We start from the raw sequence: 22,634 nt of genomic DNA, 5'->3' as shown, positions 1-22,634 counted from the left end.
TAAGTGGTACCCAAAGAATTAAATAAATATCCCTTTAACCATAAATACTGTCATTTCAAGAATAGTTCAGAGAAATAAGCCTAAAATCATTTGATGAATTAAAAGCCTAAGAAATGTTTTTGAACTTAAATCTGGATAGGCATGAACTTATTACTTCCTATGCTTATAAAAGCAATAAAACATACATTACTAAACATTTAGCTGCATTTTAAAAACTGCCTTGTCACCTATGTCCATCTTAGATCCATTTCTCATACCTTGTTAAGTTTCTGTAAAAATAACTAGGTTTGGGGCTGGGGATGTGGCTCAAGCGGTAGTGTGCTTGCCTGGCATGCACGGGGAGCTGGGTTCGATCCTCAGCACCACATAAAAATAAAATAAAAAGATGTTGTGCCCACCAAAAACTAAAAAATAAATATTAAAAAAAATTCTCTCTCTCTCTCTCTTAAAAAAAATAACTAGGTTGTTAAATATTTACTATTCAGTTGAAGTCAGAGCAATGACACAATTCCTCTTTAAGAAACACGGAAAAGATACTTCAAAATTTCAGTATTATGACCAAAATATTAATACTGCCATTGTAAAACTTAAAATTCCAATTTAAAAGTATCCTTGAACATCAAGCACATTAAGAAATTAAAATTACCTGTTGATAATTCCGACACTGTGCTTCTAATATGCTGCATGGCAAAACTCACTAAACTTTCCTTTGATCTGTCTCCATAATATTTCACTGCAGCCTATTGAATTTTATAAAAAGAGAAATATTTACCTTTTCTTTTTAAAACTCACTATGAGAGTATCAAATACTTTGATTTTACATTATTTTAAACAGGTATCTCTCAACAGTGTAGTATCATTTCCAATGATATTCTGAGAAAAATGGATAGTACAGATTCTTCAGAAAGAATTTGATTAATACTAATAGTTTTAGTTCTATCACAGGAAACTTGGAAAAAGGAGATTGGAGCTTAATATTCAACAAGTTAATATTTACAAAATACTCTGTGAATAACAAACCACAATATGCATGTTGAATAAATTAAGACAGAAACTAAAACTGGAAAACATTTAATTTTGGCATACACCAAAGTTAAAGTAATGGCATTTAAAAGTATTCATAAAATAATCTCAAAGTGAAAAGTGTAGGAGTCAATGATCACCTATATTTCAACAAGACAGATCTAAAGAATACTACTATGAGTTCTATGGATATTACTATGAGTATGCATTATTATTATTTAGATGGCACCTAAAGTAACACTTAAAAACCTATATATATATACAGTATATACATATACTGTACTTTAGCTAGCCATTTCACTTGTTATAAAGTTCAACAGATTTGAAAATTGCTAATCATCTCTTACCATTCCGGATCTAAAAATGAGGAGGCTAGGATAACTGTTGACTCCTTTCATTCGGCAAAGCATTCTATCATCACCACAGTTCACAGCTCCAATTCGAAGTAATCCATCCACTTCTTTAGCAAAGTCTCTCCACTATGACAGAAAAAGTATACCTCTATTCATTTTTTCTCCTTAAAACATCTCAAGCTATGAAGCCTTAAAGGAAAAAAATTTTATCAAATAAAACTATACATATGTGAAAGTATTTGATAATTATTTAATAGTCATAATTATTACAAATAGAAAAATGCCAACATATTAAAAAATAAAAATGCAAAAAAAATCAGAAGGTAAAAAATACATACAGTGGGAGCTAAATCATGGCAGTGTGAACATCCTGAGGAGTAAAAGTTTACAAACCACACTTCTCCAGAATTAACAGCAGCATCTAAAAAAGTACATAAAACAATTTACTAAACGTTACTGTTTAGTTAAAAACTTTTGAGATTAACAGAAAAAGCAGTCATAAATCTTTCATAACTACCTTTATCATTTTCTATAAAAACTTTTTATATGAAAATATTTCAAATGTCAAACCAACAATAACTTTTAAAAAAAATTTTTCTTAAACCCATATTTGGTAAGAAGCATGCATGAGCTGCAAGAAAAATATGGCTCTGAAACTTAAATAAAAAAGACACATGGAAATAACAGCCAACCTTATGTAAGAGCTTGTGTGGATAAGAGAAATAGAGAACCAGTGAGAAAGATTCAGAGTGAGGTTCCCCTACTATCTATTGCATAGTTTAAGTATGTGGTCAAATCAATTCTGATGCCTATTTTAAATTCTCAAAGAATGAGAAACCTACACAATATAGCAAGGATTGTAGAATTAAATTTAATCTTTACCATAGATAAGACATTTACCTTAGAAAATCATGTTGTTTGAGAAGTACTAGATAAAGGTTTTTATTATTTCAAGACAAATACATATTTGCTAAAATAGATTTGAACATGTCTAATCAACAGTATATGTTATAATCTGTAAATGACTTGATGAGGGTAAAGAAACTTAATTCATTTTATAATTTTAACATTGTAAGGGTGTATATGTACATTCAAAGGCACGGGCAATTTGCTTTTGGTTAAGGGTTTTCATACAATTCTACAGCAAAATCAGTTATTGGTAATTTTATTTTTTTACTTCCCCCCCACAATCTATTTGTAATTTTAAAATAAAATTTTCATAAATTATAGTGAGACATCAAAACAAGCATATTGTATTAACTATGCATGATTAACTCAAGTTAATTTGATATATGTATGAGTCAATATTCACCTGTGTTTCAATAAGATAGATTTATGGAAAAACAGTTAATTGTACACCATAGGCAAAATAATTTATAATTTTATCAACTGTTTTTAGCAATGCTTAGAAAGTGACAGACAACTCTGTCTAGGTTAAAACAATTCCCATGTTGGCTCTGATGACCAATGGATGCTAATTTAATTAAAAATCTCAGTAGAATGCAAGCTTTACTAGAAAAAGTGATTACCTTATTAGTTATAACTGTGAAAATGTGTAATTTTGGTACTTTGTTTTTATGGACACTTCTAACACATCTACCCAGTTCTGGATGATTAAGACTAATAAGATTAAAAGTATTTTCATTAATTTTTTTTTTCTTTTTTGAGACAGTCTTGATGTTGTCTAGGTTGGGTTTGAACTCATGATCCTCCTGGGATCAGAGGTATGTTCCACTGTGCCCAGCTACAATTTTTTTTAATACTACATTTTCAGAGCACAAAGAAATGCTTTTACATAACTCAGTGACCTAAAAGACTTGAGTATATTTCAAGATCCAATTTTTGGTCTCTGAATTACCCAATTAAAACTGGTATCTGTTAATAATTAGACAACTATAACTAATAGTTTCTTTAAACACAGAAAAATGCAACAAAAGGCAGAAGTGCTTTGAGATCCTCTTTCTTATACTATTTTCTAAAGGATGCCTATATTATATGGTACTACTAAGAATGACCAGTATACATGTGAGACATTCTCCACTTTTGCAAATACCATCCAGAACTTGATTATAAAGACTGAAACACTACTGTCCTATACCATATAAAAAGATAAAATGAATATTTACCGAGAAAGATGAGAACATTTAAAAGCTGTGAAAGTGTAATCAGGTTTTTCCTTCTGAACAAAACTTGAACATTTTGGGCTTTCCCTCCTGGTAAAATTTAACTATGTAATTTGGACTAATTCTGCCACTACTAAAATTGGAAAACTGGACAAAATATAAAAGACCTTTGTTAAAAGTATTAGAGAGTTACCAAACAGTGAAGAATCAGGGGCTAATGGTATGAAAAAAGGTAAAAATCAGAGTCAGTGTTTGTCACTTTGAGAAAATGTAGCAGCTGACAAGGAAGAAATGAGCAGAGATTTCAATTGATTTATTGGGCCAGAAGGACAAAAGGGCATTCAGGGCACATCTCAAGAAGGTTTCTGTATATAAAGAACAACTGGAAAGTGACTAGTCCTCTCAAAATTCAAAGCACAGCTTTTGAATTACTTTATTTGAAACTGCTGGTGATCCTAACTGGAAGAAAATACATTATCTTTCCTAGAGGAAGAAAACAAAACTAAAATAATTCTATATTTATGAAAACATAAGACTAAACAACTCAAAGCAAAAGAAAACAACTGGTAATAGACATACAATTGAGGGTAGTTTGATATTTACATAAGTACAAATTGATTCTACCATCGGTTTGACATCTTACTTCTGCTTCTTCAACTACAACTTCAGAATTATCTTGTCTAAGTCTAGTAATATGAAGAGTAGTATTAGATATCAAGTGGAATAATGGCAAATATGTATTGAACTGTCAATATTAGCTAGTAATCTAGTCTTACATTTTGTGGCTGTAATAATTTAAAACTACTATTTGGAGTTCTACGTGAACTGTTAGTGGTTCTCAGCCTTTTCCACATAGTGACACAGCTGAAAAAGCTTGAACTAATGTGCAATATCAGTAAAGTCTCATTCTAGGTGGATTCATAAACTAGTTCATTTGCAGGTTTTGTTCAGTTCCTTTTATTCTATCTGTAATTCCAATGTTTTCTGCTTTCTTGGTCCACACAACACTCACTAAAATAGTAGAAGACGAGTGACAATAACAACCACACAGGAAAAGCTACAGATTTATATAGTGAACATGCTGTAAAGTTATGTCCACCAGTTCATCACATGGGTGTTAATTTATCCTACCAATAATCCAAACGATTCAAAATTTTCCTACTTCCTTTGTAGGGAAGATATATTTTCTCTTTACTCAGAACTTGTATTCACATGCAAAACTTATAACACAGTATAGTTATTTTTTATGCCTGAATTCACTGATATAAAAAGTTAGAATAAAAGGTAATACTTGCTTAGAAGTAATAAATGGTACAAAATCAAGTGACTATAATACATCTTTTATGATGATAATACATAAAAAACATAAAATATATACTTTTTGCAACTGGTATGCTATTTTAGTTTTATAAATTAAATCTGATTATAATACAGAAGAATAAAATGAGAATTTAATTTGAGGTTCAATTTACTGCTTTGAAATACAAAAGAATGAATAAACCTATTATTATTGTATAAAGACTGAAAATGTAAGAATTGAATCCAGTTTTTGTTAGTTTCTGAAATGAAATATGCATAACTATATTCTTAATATTCATTTTCACACAAATCACAGATCAAATTAAAACTGATTCTAAAATAACCATATACTAATCCAAAATTTTAAAATAAAAAAGCTCAGACACTGGAAGTTTTTCTTTTTCCTTTTTTCCCCTTTCTGGTTCTTTTTAGTTATACAAAACATTAGGATTCATTTTGACACAATTATAAAAGCATGGAATATAATTTGCTTTAATTCAGTCCCAAGTATTTCCCAGTTCCTTCCCTTCCTCCCTCCCTCTATTCTACTGATCTTTCTTCTATTTATGGAAATTTTTTTTGTTTTGCAAATATGCAGCAAGCTAATTTGGCATCCAAATCTGGCCTGAATGGACACAGAGCTACATATTATTTTTATTTCTTTTGTTTGATTTATATATATATATATATATATATATATATATATATATATATATGCATTTTTTCATACATATGCATTTTGCTTCAGAAATACTAGTGTCTTTATTAATGGCATACTACCTCACATTCTTCTGGAAACACTGTTTAATATATAAACAATATTCCATTATTACCTTTCTAAAATCCCAAATGTTTCTAACTTCTGAACACATTTAGATCCAAGAGATGATACTGAGATTGAACTAGTTTTAGAAAATCATGTCTACAAACTTACCAAATTCTCTTCTCTCCAATGTTATGATTTCAGGATCATCATCATAAATACCTAATTTTTAAAATATACAAAAATTATAAACACTTCTCCATAAAAGTAAATTACCACGTAATATTCATTTTTGTTTTAACCATGAAAAAATAAAATTTTTATATAAATTCTCAAACTTGCATAATGTGTAGTAAACTAACAGAAAAACCAACAGGAAATAATACTATTGGTGATACATCTGCAAAGTGATATAAAAATATTAGTTTTCTCAGGCTGGGGCTGTAGCTCAGTGGCAGAGTGCTTATTGCCCATGTGTGAGGCACTGGGTTTGATCCTCAGCACCACATAAAAATAAACAAATAAAATAAAGGCTTGCTGTCCATCTACAACTACTAAAAACAAAAATAAAACAACAACAAAAAAGACATTAGTTTTCTGATCTGGCCTATCAAGAGTGTGAGTTTACTGGGGGTAGAGGAAGTTTCTAATATTTACATAATTTCATCTCCACAGAAAATTTCTATTTTCTAACATTTAGCAGTAAATATGAATTTTACTTACCATAATTAAAATCAATGTGAGAAAATTTCTCATTACTATATAAAATATCCAAACAGTACTAACAATGGATATAAAACCAGGAGTCAGCAACCTTTTTCTATATAGGCCATTAGTAAACATTTGGGGCTTTTGAAGACCTATGATTTTTAATCACAAATACTAAACTCTGCCTTCAAAATGTGAACGTATAGCCAACATGAAAACAATTAAGCATAACTGCATTCCAATAAAACATTTTATATAAACAGGTGGTGAGTCAGATTTAAATGGTCAGTAAAATGTAGTTTGCTAACAGCTGACACAGTTATGGAGTTGCAGAAAATATACTTGAAACTATGATTTTGAAAATAAAATCAGTCTTTTTTTTTTTTTAATTTTTTATTGTGGGTTGTTCAAAACATTACAAATTTCTTGACATATCATATTCCACACTTTGATTCAAGTGGGTTATGAACTCCCACCTTCACCCCATACACAGATTGCAGAATCACATCAGTAATAAAATCAGTCTTAAGAAGCATTTTCTAAAAACAAATTTAAAATATTTTTGTTTAATATAAAAGCATATTTCAGTTGTTAAACTGCATTTGAGGTTAATTAATGACTGAGAAATACTGGTTATTCTGCCTTCATATCAGTGTTTATTTTCTGTCTCCCTTGGTTCCTTTGTTTCCTCCCTCTGTTCTTACCTTATTTTTTGTTACACAGGAGAAGGATGGCATTTCTACTGAAGTAACCACTATTAAATTTAAAAGACGATTTACCCTTTTTGGAAAACACGATGTTCTAGAAATTAATTTTAATACAAACATATGTAAATGTATATACACACACACTTTTTTTTAAGTAGGAATTTTTGGCCAATACACTTTCATATCTGTACAGATAACCTCCGCATACCAAGTTACCTGCCTTTAGAATTCCACTCCCAGAGTAAATTCAAAAAAGCAAATCAAGATGATACATATTAAATTCACAAGCTAAGTGGTGAAACAAAATTAACTTCTTTTTAAAATCAGATAATAAAATTCACAATATATGACCTTACCAAAATCATAACGATAATAGTTCCAGCTTTCATACTGGCCTCCTTGATTATCTTCAAGTCCTTTTTCTCCATATTTGTCATACTTCTTCCGAAGATCTTCATCTTTAAGTACTTCATATGCTCTATTTATTTTTAAAAAATCACCATGTGCATTTGGGTTATTCTGTTAAAAAATATTATAAATGACAGTTATTTAAGATACATAATCCAAGTCCTTTCAGAACCTATGTGTAGATTAATTAAAACAAAGATTTCTCGAATACTATATACCAACATGGTGGGGGTTAGTATAAAGCGATATGAGTAATCACGGGATAAAATCAAGAAATATTTTCTAATTACAAATGCAATTGAATAAAAACAAGACTGAAATCCTTAATTTTTAAAATATTATTTTTGAAACAATCATAGATTGTAGAATATTTTTCTGAGGCAGATCAACATATTAACTTAAAAAAGTATGTGCTCCAATCCCTCAGATAATTACATAAGAACTAATATAAGCAATAATTCAAACTGGATTGGCAGTTTCTCTTTTATTATATTTTGGTTTTTGAAGGATGCTTTCATTTAAATAATATACAAATGTAGGTCTACCATCTTTCATATTCTGAAAATTTAAAAGAAAAACTGAAAAAAGTGAAAATCCTAAATATAGATCACAAAGATAATTAATAAAGAGTTCTAAAGAAATACTGTTTCTATTGCTCAGCTTTGTTTCAGAAATAAAATCCTTTTAAAAAAAATTCTACCTTGAAAAAAAAAAAAAAAACTTAATCATTTGATTCTTAATAATGATGAAAGCTATTATTGAATTTATTACACAAATTACAAACAGACCATAAAAATTAAAAGTAATTTTAAAGATCACATTATTGGATACACAAATATTTATAAATGGAAGTACATCTGAATACTCTCAAGTTTTAATATATAAAACTTTCTAACTGGTCTGTGGTCTTATGTGTGAAAAAAAAAGGGAAGTTAAAGCACATAATTATCAGTTATTATTGTCATTTTTGGCAAGACACTGAGTTCTGAAAATTATTTTCTTCTCTAAAACAGTTGATCATAACCTAGTCTACACTAAAAACTCCTTTACAGACATGATAATTTGAGAATTATTATCTTTAATATATGTGCTGAAAATAGTTTTCAAATTAATAGGGAACTGCCTATTTGGTATGGCATTCCTTCCCACCATTCCTGACGAGAATATTTTTCTTCTTCTGTTTTTAACTGAATTGTCACTTTTGGCATGTGACTACTCCTCATCACTTTAAACTCTTCTTCAAAATATTTTAAATATCAAAATGTACTACAATAATCAGATATTTTCAAAAGCAAAACTTTTACTTACTGGGTTTTTATCAGGATGTAACTTCAATGCTAATTTCTTAAAAGCTTGTCTTATTTCTCTACTGCTTGCAGTTTTGGATACTCCAAGTAAACTGTAAAAATCCTGATCTGTGCCCACTAAAACAGCCATATACACTATGAGAAGAAAGAGACTGATTCTTTTTAAGTCTCTGATATAATCATCCTTATTTAACCAGACTCCCATTCTCATTCTTATACAAGCTCTGGTTTAAGTGAACATTAAGACAGACTGCTGGGTCCAGCTGATGTAATACGCAAATTTGAGAACTTCTGTCCGCATTACTTCAAGGGTGAATCAAGTACCAACGGATTGTCTCCAAAAATGTTAATCTAAACAGAGAAAACCAGGCAGTTAAAACACATTTCAAATGAAACAGCAATAACATAAATTATTTCAAATAGCACGGTCAAGCCATGAAATGTCCATCAAATGGCCAATCTGCAAGATCTATTCTTCATGGCCTTTCCTCACAGCTTCCATATTTTGGTGGCCAATTTTGTGTAAATCTCAAGACAGCAGATAAAGGTATTGACTAGTGGTAACTAGCTAGAACACTCAATTGCCTGCACACACACACAAAGAGTAATTTATACAATGGGGAAAAACCTCTGATCAGCATCCGAACACAAGGGCAAGAAAAGGATGTATTTTCTTTTTTCTACCTAGCATAGGTGTTGTCCTTTTGTAATACCTTTTTCTTTTTCAGCTATTTTTACACTCCTTAAAGCTGTGTGGTTTTCTTTTTATTAGATCTCACTTGTAGGAAATATCTTTTCAGGGGACTGGGAGGAAGCACAGTGTTTTTCCACAGGGTCTCTACTTTTCACATAACCTTTTAAAATACATCAGTTAATTACCCTGTTACAATACATAACTTAGATGGCAGGCCATCTTTCCCGAGTTTTCTAAGGTGCTTATACTAAATTTGAGTAGAGGCTATTTTACAAAAATAGAATAATAGTTAATGTATTTATACCACAAAGTTCACGTTCAATATGAATAAAAATAGAAACAATAGGAAAAGGAGAATCAGTTATTTAGACAAGTTCACCTCTGAAGGATAAAAAGAATCATTATTTCATCATATCACAAACTAGTACACTTTAGTACCCAAGATTTCAAAATGCTTTGAAAAACTTTACTTTCCGAGCATCCTCAGCCAGTTCTACCTTTCTTCCTTTAATCCCAAATGCCTCGTTTTAAAAATTCCTCCTTACCTGTGAATGGTCTTCGTCTCATTTCTAATCCCACCTTTTCATGCCCCAAAACTATACCTTTGGGAAATATACTGATGAAGAAAAAACACCCAGGCTGAAAACAACCTTCAGAAAAAGAGAACATCTCAAACATCACTTTGGGATGAGGTGTTCCTCCCCTAGGGGTTGTTCTGTCAGCGTGGGTGTGGCTGAACTGCCCAAGCTGGAGCTCTGGTACAGGTGGAAGCTGCAGGTAAACGCTAAAAGCGTTTCTCGAAATGCGAAAGCCTCCCGCAGACATCTCCCCGGAGTGAAATGGGGGAGAAAGTGGAGAGGGGGAAACAGGACTGTCTTGCGCGTGTCCCAAGTGTCATGTCTGATCAAGAGACGGGGAACCCGAGTTGACTGAAGCTAAAGTGAGAAATGGGAGCAGGAAGCCGGGAACCCACAGACAGAGGGCGGAGCGGGTAGATGGGAGGAAGAGCTGGACAAGAACACCGCACGCCAGTCGTCCGAGCTAAGAAGGGGAGGGTTCAGGAGCACAAGCACGCCGACCCTCCCTCCCGGGAGGGCCCAGGCCGCCGCCGGCTCCGGGACAGCCCCAGCCCCCGGCCCATGCCCACCTCTGTGAAGCCTCCAGCGGCTACTCCCCCATCCTCAATCCCCGGCGGACCCTGTCCAGTCGAACCCAAACTGTGCGCGGAGAAGGAAAGCACGCACTCTCCGACCGCCAGGCCGCCGAGCTCGGGACGGGGGAGCACGCGCCGCACCGGCAGCGAGAGCGCGCGGACAGCTCCGGTCCGCTCCTCGTTCCTCGCGCGCCGTTCTCCACGGCGAGCCGGGGCGGAGCCTACTGCGGGGCATTGTGGGAAAGGCGTGGAGGACGCGGCCGGAGACCCGCCGCAGCGGCGCGGTGGGGAGGGTGGTGTAGGTTTAGGTTGACGTGGCTGTCTGTCCGGGATCCGGCTCCAGCTCCGGGTCCATCCCGGAGCTGAGGGACGCGGGAAGATTGCGCAGCCAACGCCCCCGCATTAAATGAGGCAGGCGCCGGCCGCCGGCGGAAGAAAGGATGGGGAAGCCCGCCCCTTCCTGGTCCGGTTGCCTGGGTGACGGCGAAACCCTGAGGGAGGGTTTGGGCGTGAGATTTCCTTAAATCCCCAGTTTTAATAGGAAGTCGAAGACGTGCAAGTTTTGTCTGGTTGATGGATGGGAGACACTCCGAAAAGGGAAATTTGGCAGGAAAAGGGGAGCTTCCCGGTACTGACATTTCAGGGTGACCCTAGAGAACTAAACAGGCAATGGGAAACTTGCAAGAAATAAAAATGTGATTGTACCAACAAACATTTGAGCATTTTCCAGTAGTTCCTGGCTTCTGAGTCGTTCAAGCCAGATACTAGGGCGTTATCCATACTCCTTTCTTTCACCTTGTATCTACATGATCTGGTACAGAATGCATTTTGAACCTGGAGCAATATAACAACGGAAGTAGCTACGCTTAGGACCATCAAAAGAGAACAACACAACGAAGCTGATACCTATTTATGACATTATGCCCAACATGAAATAAGTTGTAGTGGGTAGCAACTTCATTGGTAATATGCCAAATATCAGCTTATAAAAAATTTATGAATACATGGGATCTATGGCTAATATTGTAGGAAACCAGAAGAAGTAGAATGAACAAAGGAAGAAATATTAGAAGCAGCCTGATGTGATAATTGTCAACATGTACCAGGAAATGGTCTAAGAATATATATACATGTATTAACTCAGACCTCCTATTAGATAATGGCTATTATTATACGCATTACACAGTTGCTGAAATTGTGATTAATATGTATTTGAGCTGAGATTCACGCCTAAGCAACCTGGCTCCAGGGACTATGATGTTAATTATTATGCCACACTGTAAACCAACATTTTTTCTTTTTAAAAATTGTTCTAATTAGTTATACATGACAGTAGAATGCATTTTGACACATCATACATAAATGGAGTATAACTTCTCATTCTTCTGGTTGTTCATGATGTAGAATCACACTGGTTGTATAATCATATATGTACATTCATTCCACTATCGTTTCTACCCCCAACCCCTCCCTCCCTTCACTCCCCCCTGCCTAATCCAAAGTATATCTGTTTTTCCCCAGCACCCCCTTATTGTGAAGTTAGCATTCACATATCAGAACATTCTGCCTTTGGGGATTGGCTTATTTCACTTAGCATGATATTCTCCAGCTCCGTCCATTTACCTGCAAATGCTATAGTTTCTTTATTCTTTAAGGCTGAGTATTGTGTATATATAATATATTTTCTTTTTCCATTCATCTGTTGAAGGGCATCTAGGTTGGTTCCATAGTTTGGATGTTGTGAATTGAGCTGCTATAAACATTGCTGTAGCTGCTGATTTTAAGTCTTGTGGGTATAAACTGAGGAATGGGATAGCTTGAAAAACAAATTGAAAACTGGAGAATTAAGCTGGGCCCAGGTCATCTTTTTATAAATGCCATAACGGATGAAGACTTAGACATTTTAGATGCTGAGGAAGCTTTTTAAAGCTTTTAAGTAAAGGACTGAGTATTTTACATAACTATCTCAGATATTGGCAAGATGATACAAGGGGAGAAAGCTGGAAAAGGGAGAGTAGTTTGGAGAATATTAGGCCAAATGTAGCAATTTAAAGCAATTTATTAAAACTGTTTATTGTTGTCTGGGCTAGATCCTTTGGGATCCTGTACTGAGTAAAGATATGGTTCTGCCCTCAAAAAGCAGTATAATAGAGTTTACATCAATTATTCAGACAAGTCTGTAATACTTAGTGCTGTGAGGACGAATAATGGGAAAACGACCTACTCCTGGAGACAAAGGTTTGGAAAAGGTCATACCAAATTTAAAAAAAGAAAGGAAGAAAAGCATAGAAGAAATTTAATATAATATGAGGCCAGGAAATGGAGAATGTTCTGGGCAGAGGGCACAGCAAGTGGATAGCCCTGTACTTCAAGAATGTTTAAGGAACAAAAAGAACAACAGAATGCAACATGCCAAAAGGAGAGAGTTAGCAGAACAAAACTGAAATGTAGGAACAAGATTATGCAGTCTTGTTCATAAAAATCCTCGTTTTAAGGATTTTTGTCTTTTTTCCTAAGAGCAACAGGAAGCTACAGAACAGTTTCATGTAATGGAATGCCATTGTATGTCTGTTACTTAAATTTGGAGACAATCTCAAAGTTATAAAGCATTCAATTTATAGTACAAATACTTTGTTTTTCTCAACCATTTGGGAGTCATTGCTAATTTGTCTCATTATCTTCCCAACCTGTGGTCTGTCTGCCTGCCTGCTTTTTCTTTTCACATGTAAGAACATAACCACAACACAGTCATCAAAACCAGGAAATTAAACTACTACATTATTATTGTCTAATCCACAGACCCTATTCATATTTTGCCAATTGTCCCAATAATGTCTTTTCAGTAAAAGGACCTAGTAAGGAACTACTTTCTTCATTCAGTGTCATTACATTTTAGACTCCTTCGGTCAGTTTCCCAGTTTTTTCTTGACTTTTAAGGCCTTGGCAATTGTGAATGACACATGCCAGTTATTTAATACATAACTTTCTGTTTGGTGTGTCTCACATTTTCTCATAAATAAATTATGCAGTTATGACAGGGATACAATAGAAATGGCACTATATTCTTTTCATTGTATCTTATTATTAGGTAGCCCAGAGTTTGATTTGTCTCATTGTTCATAGTATTCACTTAGATTGCTCGATTATAAACTTTTTGTGACACTTTTCCCCTATAAAGTTACATTTTTCCTTTTTAAAATAAGTGCTTTGTGAAAGAGGTACTTTGATCCTCTGCAAATTTCCTACTTATCACTAAACTTTCAATTATTCATTAATTAATATTTTTGTAGATTCATGGATTTCCATTTCATTAAATGGACATCTATTACTATCACTTATTTAGATGTTTAAGTGGTTTCAGACTTTGAATATGTTTGTTTTGTGCATAGTATGAAGTTCTAGGCTCCTCTAGGACTTTCACTGCCTCAGACCTGACAGCGAATTCTTTAAAAAGTCTTGGTTCTTTTGAAGAACAGTAATTCGATAGCAAGATCGGGGAGCTAGGCGTGCTCCATGCTATTGGGACTATTGCTTTTCTGTAGACAAAGGTAGGGAACATATGCTCCTATATAGATGCGCATACACCCACAATATTCACATTTACATGCATACAACTATCAGTTTACAGTGATACTTCTCCTTGCAAGGCAATGCCACAGAACTCAGAATTCATTCATTTTAATTTTATTTCTTTTTACATGTGTAGTTCCTTTCATTGAAAACTGGTCTTCATTATCCTTGATATTCTCATTTGTTCAATTCCCCTTGTGTTAGTATCTTTTCATTGCTGTGACCAAAATACATGAGAGGAGCAACTTAGAGGAAGAAAAGTTTACTTTGGCTAATGGTTTTAGAGGTCTTAGTTCATGGTCCACCACCTCCATTGCTCTCATGGCCTGAGATGAGCAGAACATCATGGCACAAGGGTGTAGCAGAGGAATGCTGCTTGGCACGTGGCAGCTGGGAAGAAGAGAGAAAGTAAGGAACCATAGACTATAGATAGAGTTTAGGCCACACCTTCAGGAACCTATTTTCAGTAGCCACATCCATCTTCCTGCAGTAATCACCCAGTAGTCCATTCATATTATTAATCCATTTGATGGATTAATGTAGTGATGAAATTATAACTCTCATAATCTAATAATTTCTAAATTGCCTATTATATTAGCTTTTCAGGGGACATTCCTATTTCCAAACCATAATACCCTAATTAATCTCTCATTGTTGATGCCAGCCTATCCACTGTTTAGTTGCCCTCTTTATCCCACTTGGATTCCACAAGTTACACTGAGCAGATGTTTTACTCACATGACTTAGGTTCCAGTCTGGGTCAGGCTTTCCAATCACAGAGATACACAACTCACCCTGCAGGGGCTCCAATACATACAGACTCACTTTTCCTCCTTTGTATGGACACTCTCCCCATCTTGGTTGGTCTCTGACATGGCACCAGTCCAATCTAATGGTTTTTAATCTGAGTTATTTTAAATAGGGAAGGGCCATTATCATTTCAAATTATCATTTTAGCTATGGTTTGAATAATATATTGTATAAGAGCAATAGTAGATATGAGAAAATGGGCTAGTTGACCATTGAAATAATCCAGGTGATTGATGATGTTGGCTTGGGTTAGGGTAGAGTTCTTGTGGATTTAGATGAACAGATTCAAGAAGAAAGCATAACTCAAGTTCATTGCAGCACTATTCATAATTGCCAAGATGCAGAGACAACCTAAGTATCCATTGACAGATAAATGGATAAGGAAAATGTGGCATATATACAAGGAAATGTATTTAACCATAGGAAAGAAGGAAATCCTGCCTTTGTGATAACATGAAGAATGAGAAAGACTTTGTGCTAAATGGAATAGTCCAGAAAATTAAATGCAAATACTGTACAATCTCATTTATCTGTGGAATTTTAAAATGTTGAACTAATAGAAGCAGAGAGAAGAATAGTGATTTCCAGGAGCTCAGGCATAGGGGATATGGGGAAATGTTGGTCAAATAAAATAAAGTTTTTCAGTTTAATGAATAGATTCTGGGGTCTAGTATACAGCACAGTGATTATAGTTAATACTGCATCGTCTACCTAAAATTTGATGAGAGAAGATTTTGAGTGTCCTTACTACCTACGATGCCCATACAGAGGTAACTTGAGTGGTGATGGACATGTTAATTTAACTATGGTAATTAGTGTACTGTGTACACATATATCAAATCATGTTGTACATCTTAAATATATTCAGTTGTTAAACATTTTTAAATAGAAGAGAGAAAGTAGAAGATAATATAGAGGATTTGGTATGAATTCATCAGTATGGAGTAGAGAAAGATATAGGAACATCCATCTCTACAGAGAATTAACAACAGGATGTCTGGTTCAAGGGGACCAAGACCTTGCCAACTTCGATATAATAAATCAACTCAATACAATAACTTCATCATGTATACACAAGATCATTTCGCCATTTCACCTTTTAATTCTATCAGGGGAATTACCTTTCAAGATCCAATATATGTTGCTTCTGAAATCATTTATTGTGAACCATTCAAGGATATTTGATCTCTCCATCCATTATTATTGCATCTGTCATAACACAGTGTACTTAAACTTTATTGGTTGGTTTACTAAAGTAAATTCTTTGAAATCAGAAATCAGAAATTTGGTTTCATTTTTTTTTCTCAATGTCTTACTTTAACAATGTTTGGCATCCATTCAATACATGCATTATGATGGAATGAAGAATCAATATTTATTATGGGCAAAGAGAAAAGAATGTCCCTTTGTTCCTAAATTTATCATTGTCTGATATGGTGGGGGATGGTTAAACACATTCACACGTAGACACAAAATAAATGTTAAAAGAGTGATATAAACAAAATGGTATATAGGGACTTAAGTTTTGAGTGAATTGCTCAGAGGACAATTAGGGGAAACTATGGGTATTCCCAGATAAATTTAAAAGACAAAATAATTGGAAATTTTGAACCAGGTAGAATCTTTTTTAAAAAAAATATTTATTTTTTAGTTGTAGTTGGACACAATACCTTTATTTTATTTATTTATTTGTATGTGGTGCTGAGGATTGAACCCACCGTCTTGCACATGCAAGGCAAGCGCTCTACCACTAAGCCACAATCCCAGCACCCAGATAGAATCTTTGAGATCATAAATTCCATTCCTTGGATAAAAAAGTGGCATTTATACACAATGGAATATTACTCAGCACTAAAAAATAACAAAATCATGGCATTTGCAGGGAAATGGATGGCATTAGAGCAGATTATGCTAAGTGAAGTTCGCCAATCCCAAAAAAACGAATGCCGAATGTCTTCTCTGATATAAGGGAGGTGACTCAAAAAAGGGTAGGGAGGAAGAACATGAGAAGAAAATTACCTCTAGATAGGGAAGAGAGGTGGAAGGGAAAGGGAGGGGGAATGGGAATTGCATGGAAGAGGGAAGGAGACCCCCTTCGTTATACAGAATACAGGTATGATGAGGGAAAAAAAAGAAGTAGGTCACATTAGATTGGGTAGAGAGAAGTGATGGGAGGGGAGGGGAGGGGAAGGGAGGAATGGAAGGACGGCAGAATAAAATAGACATTATTATTGCTGTGGGTATATGCGTGACTGCATGACCAATGTAATTCTGCAACCTGTACACTCAGAAAAAAGAGAAATTATATCCCATCTGATTCAAATGTATGATATGTCAATATCAAAATAAAGAAAGAAAGAAAATAAAAAAATAAAATAAAAAAATAAATTCCATTCCTTCACAATATAGGACATGGAAGCTGAGAAATTTGAGTGCCTTACCCATTGACACTCAAATGTAAATGGTAATATAACTTACATTTCCTGATTTCTTGGCCAGTTTAAAATGATAACTAAAACATACATGTTCATATGTTTCAGGCACTATTTTAAGCAGTTATACACTCAATTGTCACAATAATACTAAAGGTAGTGCTGTTATTGTCACTTTCACTGATGAGTGATTAGGCAAAGAAAGAGTAGGCCACTTGCTCCACGTCACACAGTGACTAGTGGAATATGGATTCCAACATGAGTGTTCTGGACTGGGAGTCCATAAAGGACATCGTGATGGGTTAACTGAAATATTTTTTGTAGCATTTATTTAAGCTAGAGGAGGTGTTATTTTCATTAAAATGTTCATAATATTGTGAGCTTGATTTGAGAGGTTTAGTAATACTTTATTGGATATTAAAAATCATTTGTCGATGTCTTGAAATCACCAATAGCATTTGCTAACGGAGTTGGCATTCAGTTGAATTTGCAGAGTTACTGCAATTGCAATTTCATATTTCTACCTCCAATCAATGGCTTTCCCTTTAGTTATAACTAACCTTGCTTTCATGCTTATTTCTCTACATACCAATTATTTTGACACTACAGTTTTTATGTTAAAATGATTTGTTGGCAAATAAACACTTAATCTAACAAAAGTTAAAGTCAAGCAGACATAGGAACATATACACACACATGTATATATACATATATAAGTACATATATCTTGTATTCCTTGGCTTTTCTTAGCACTAATCCATAAATCAATTCTTGCTAAATTGAACCTCCCAAAGACCTAAAGACAAATACAAGTTAATAGTCCTAGTTAAATTTATTTTCTTTCCTTTTTGCTAAACAGAGACTGAGTGGTGGAATATCTGTTAACAGGTTGACAAAATTCATCTACATATATATATCCCAAATCTTTAGAAATGATTGAGCAGTTTTTTTGGGGGGAGGGGGAATGGGAGGGTAAGGTGCACTGGGGATTGAACTCAGGGGCACTTGGCCACTTAGTCACATCCGCAGTCCTATTTTGTATTTTATTTAGCTACAGGGTCTCACTGAGCTGCTTAGTACCTTGCTGTTGCTGAGGTTGGCTTTGAACTCTGGACCCTTCTGCCTCAGCCTCCTCAGCTGCTGGGATTACAGGCATGCACCACCATACCTGGCTGAGATGTTTATTTTTTAAAGATAATTTAACATCATGGCTATAGGAAAAGAAACACAGTGAATGAACCAGAAAATTTGAAGAATTCTTGAAATGTGAAAGACAAAGAGTTAAATTGACAGAAGTAACTACTGATCAATATACAAGAAGAAGAATGCTGCTAACTGTGAGATGGCTCTGGAGTTGGGAAGGAGAGACTGACAAGGAATGAGGGAACTTGAACATGATGGCTAGTATGGTACCACATCTAGGGTAGCATTTGTGGTCCCCATGTGGGGTGTCCCCAGAACACCCCTAGCTTTGATGATTGACTAAAATGACACATAGGTCATAGTTGTTCTCATGCCTGTGGTTATTATAGAGACAAATCACAAGGCAAAATAGCAAAGGACAATGGTGCCTGGGCAAAGTATAGAGGAAACAGGGTACAGGCTTCCAAGTCCTTTTGCAGTGGAGCTTGCAGAATACACAATTCTAACAATAAATTGTGACAACACATGCAAAGGGTTGTCTATGAGGGAGGTTTATTAGATACTAAATGCCTAATGTTTTCATTGGGAGCTGCACACATAGACACCCTCTGCTTAGCAGGTACCAAAATTCTAAACTCTCAGAAGGAAAAGTAGGTGTTCAGTTCAAATCACCTTGTTTTTAGAGTTCAGGCACAGTGAGTCATCCTTATATGAAGAAAAGTTTTACATCAGTACAGGAAATTGTTTACCAGCCAAGTGCCTGGATGCAGCAAGGGCCACCTTCTAAGTACAACTTCCTAAGATAGCAATCCCAGGCTTTCTATGTTACCTCTTTTCTGCACAGTCCCTTTACTCTCTAACTTCCATCCCTGCCCCCAACCAATTAAGCAGTAAACAGCAGAGGCTGCTGCCAGATAGGTAAAATGAAGATATGAGATTTTTCTATGTTTTCAAGGAAGGATCCTGGTTTGCTAGGAGGGAGAAGATGACATCCTCAGAAAATTGATGACTGACACAATTCTCTCAATGGTACCTTTCCTCCCTGTTCATGAACACCAAGAAGAGCCTGTAGTACATAGGAATTGTGTATACATCTGGGCTTTAGCATATATCTATACTTAATTATTTTAAATATTTGATTGTTATCACAAATATATACTAACACAGGTTTTTTAACTCTAAAAAGGATGTTTATTTTGATTTTTTTACCATACGATTTATTTTTATTTTTTTTAGTCATACATGACAGCAGAATGTATTTTGACATATAATACATACATGGAATGTACATACCTCAATCATATTGTCTATCCTATTCTGCTGCCCTTCCTATCCCCCCTACTCCTCCCCTCCTCTCCCATCCTTTCTCTCTATCCAATCTAATGTGACACAATTTTTTTTCTTTTTCTCATCACAACATCATATATGTATTCTGTATAACAATGAGGTTCTCCTTCCATCTTCCGTGCAACTCTCCTTCTCCCTCTTTTTCCCTCCCACCTCTCTTCCCTATTTAGTGGTTGTCTTCTTCTCATGCTCTTCCTCCCTATCTCATTTTGAGTCACCCCCCTTATATCAGAGAAGACACTCTGCATTTGTTTTTTAGGGATTGGCTAACTTCACTTAGCATAATCTGCTCTAATGCCATCCATTTGCCTGCAAATGCCATGATCTGTAACACAGGTTTTTTAATTACATTTTTAATCTTGTGTCCTACAACATCACTAAACAAAGTGTAGAAGCTATTTTTGTTTGCTGTTGTTGATTCCATTTCATTTTGTAAAAAATAAAATGATCATAGGGTCTGTGAATAGAGAGAATTTTATCTCTTTCCAATTATTGCTTTTCATATATATATATATATATATATATTGCTTTATTGCACTGACTAGAACCTCCAGTACCATGTTGAATAGAAGAGTGTTGAACAGATTGTTTCTAATCTTAAGGGAAGATATTCAGTGTTTTACCATTAATCTTGATGTGTCTGAACGTGTTTTGTAGATCCCCTTTATCAAGTTGAAAAAGTTCTTTCTCGTTTGCTAAGAGATTTTATGAAAACTATATATTGGATTTTAAAAAAATGATTTGTGTTTTTTGAGATAATCACATTTTGTTTAGTTTTCATTTTTTCAGTTCATTAATATGGTGAATTAAATTGATAGATTTTATTGATTTTTTTGATTGATTTTTATTCTTTTATACATAACAGTAGAGTGTATTTTGACATATAAGTTGATAGATTTCAATGTTAAACTAAGCTTGTTTTTCATTGGATAACTCAGTCATGATATATTTTCTTTTTACATATTATCGGATTTAATTTGCCAAAATTTAGTTAGAATTTTTTACATCTTGGTTCATGTGGGATTTGGGTTTGTAATTTTTTATTCTTATAATGTCTTTGGTGTTGGTATTGCTATAATGCTGGAATCACAACATGCTTTGGGGTATATTCACTCTGTCTCCATTTTCTAGAACAGTTTGTATAGAATTGGTATGAATTCTTTCTTAAATATTTGGTAATAACACCAGTGAAGCTATCTGGATCTAGTATTTTATTTGTGGGAAGATTTTTAGCTTCAAGTTCAATTAAAAAATAGATACAGGGTTATGATGCATATTTATTTGTTTTTCCTTAACTTTTCATTTTAAAATAATTAAAGACTCAAAGAAAGTTGAAAAACTAAAGTATAGATTTTCTCTAAGCCTTCACTAAATTTTCCATAATTGGTATTTTACATAACTATAGTACAATATTGAAAACAGAAAAGAACATTGGTACAGTGTTTGTATAATTCTATGCCACTTTATCACACATGTAGATAATAGTAACCACCTTTAAAAATCACAGTGCAGAACTATTTCATTACCACAGTTCTCCCTTATGCTACCCTTTAGAAACTGATCACCTCCCTTTAGAAACATATCTCTGTATGCCCCACTGTCTCTTAATTCTTGACAAACCTTTAGTTTTTCATCTTTGTAATTTTGAGAGTATTTTGTAAACTGATATGTGACCTTTTGAAGTTTGTTCTTTTCACTCAGTATTATGTCCTTCAAATACATCTAATCTTTTGCAGATGTCAATAGTTTGTTTCATTTATTTTGAAACAGTACTCCATGGTATATATATGCCACATTTTAACTCTCCTCCTTTTGTAGAACATCTTGGTTGTTTCCAGTTTAGGACTTGTGTAGATAATGCTGCTGGAAACGTTCCTGTATAGTGTGCTTACACTTGTTTTTATTTCTCTGGAATAAATGGCCAGGATTGTGATTTCTGGGTTGTATGGTTAAGTGTATGTTTACTTTTTTTTTTTTTTAAGTGGGAAACAGTTCTCAGAGTGACTAACTTTTGTCTAACTTTTTAGATGCTTAGGTTCTAGCCCAGAATATGATAGGCAACAGGGAAACAACATGCTCACTACTTTCTCAGGAGCTTTATCACAGGCCTGGTGTGTTTGTGCCTGGTCACTTGGCATCGTGTGCTCAAGAATTAGCACAGAAAGCAGGGAATCTTGCTCAGCATACCATGGTATCAGAGATCAAAGACCTAACCAGGAAGTGGGAAAAGCTCAAATAGGGCAGAATGACTAGCTTCAATGATTGGGATGGGTAATTATCAACTGGTTATAGGAACTAGACCTTTGAAGTCTCAAACTTCTTAAGCAGTAAATTTGCCAAGGATGTCAAGACCTCGGGAGTTACAGATTGCCAATATTCCATGACTATTTTTAGAGCTGTAGAGGAAATTGCATAGGAAGTGAACTAGAAGCAGAGGAGTTAGCATAGAATCATAGGTAGAACTACTAGTGGACTTTGCCAAGAATTCTAGATAACATAAGACCAGATAAATGGGTCATTTCCTTAATGCTGTATACCCAGAGTAATATAGTTAATGTAACTAGAATATGTGTTGTTCTTTCAATCCTATACAGTAAGAGAGAATGTTGTGAGGGCACTATGTAGGGTAAGAGGAGAGGGGATCATAAAATATGTGGCTCTCAAAGGACCCCAACCCCTGCTCCTTTGAAGGTGATAACTGTACCAACTGTACTTGATAGAATTTCAGGGTGGGTCTCTACCATAAGGCTGTCTTTTGGAAGGTTAAGTGGTTATGGCATTTGAACTCAAGGTA

At 34.5% G+C, this 22,634-nt stretch overlaps 1 protein-coding gene across 1 annotated transcript in view; it reads right to left on the bottom strand.

Moving 5' to 3' along the window:
• Positions 1 to 10,929, bottom strand: part of Dnajc10 (DnaJ heat shock protein family (Hsp40) member C10) — a 46,597-nt gene extending 35,668 nt beyond the window's left edge. The window contains exons 1-7 of the mRNA XM_048808973.1: positions 10,533 to 10,929; positions 8,693 to 9,042; positions 7,333 to 7,495; positions 5,733 to 5,783; positions 1,715 to 1,797; positions 1,371 to 1,502; positions 647 to 740 (exon numbers count right to left, since the gene is read on the bottom strand). Coding sequence (XP_048664930.1) covers positions 647 to 740; positions 1,371 to 1,502; positions 1,715 to 1,797; positions 5,733 to 5,783; positions 7,333 to 7,495; positions 8,693 to 8,902 — 733 coding nt within the window. The 5' untranslated portion in view covers positions 8,903 to 9,042; positions 10,533 to 10,929. The remainder of the gene's footprint in view (positions 1 to 646; positions 741 to 1,370; positions 1,503 to 1,714; positions 1,798 to 5,732; positions 5,784 to 7,332; positions 7,496 to 8,692; positions 9,043 to 10,532) is intronic.
• Positions 10,930 to 22,634: the final 11,705 nt, after the last annotated feature.

This window comes from Marmota marmota, unplaced genomic scaffold (assembly GCF_001458135.2).
Source record: "Marmota marmota marmota unplaced genomic scaffold, marMar, whole genome shotgun sequence".
In the NCBI taxonomy this organism is placed as follows: Eukaryota; Metazoa; Chordata; class Mammalia; order Rodentia; family Sciuridae; genus Marmota; species Marmota marmota.
The sequence above is the reverse complement of the archived record's forward strand: the minus strand, read 5'-3'. Positions and strand labels throughout refer to the sequence as shown.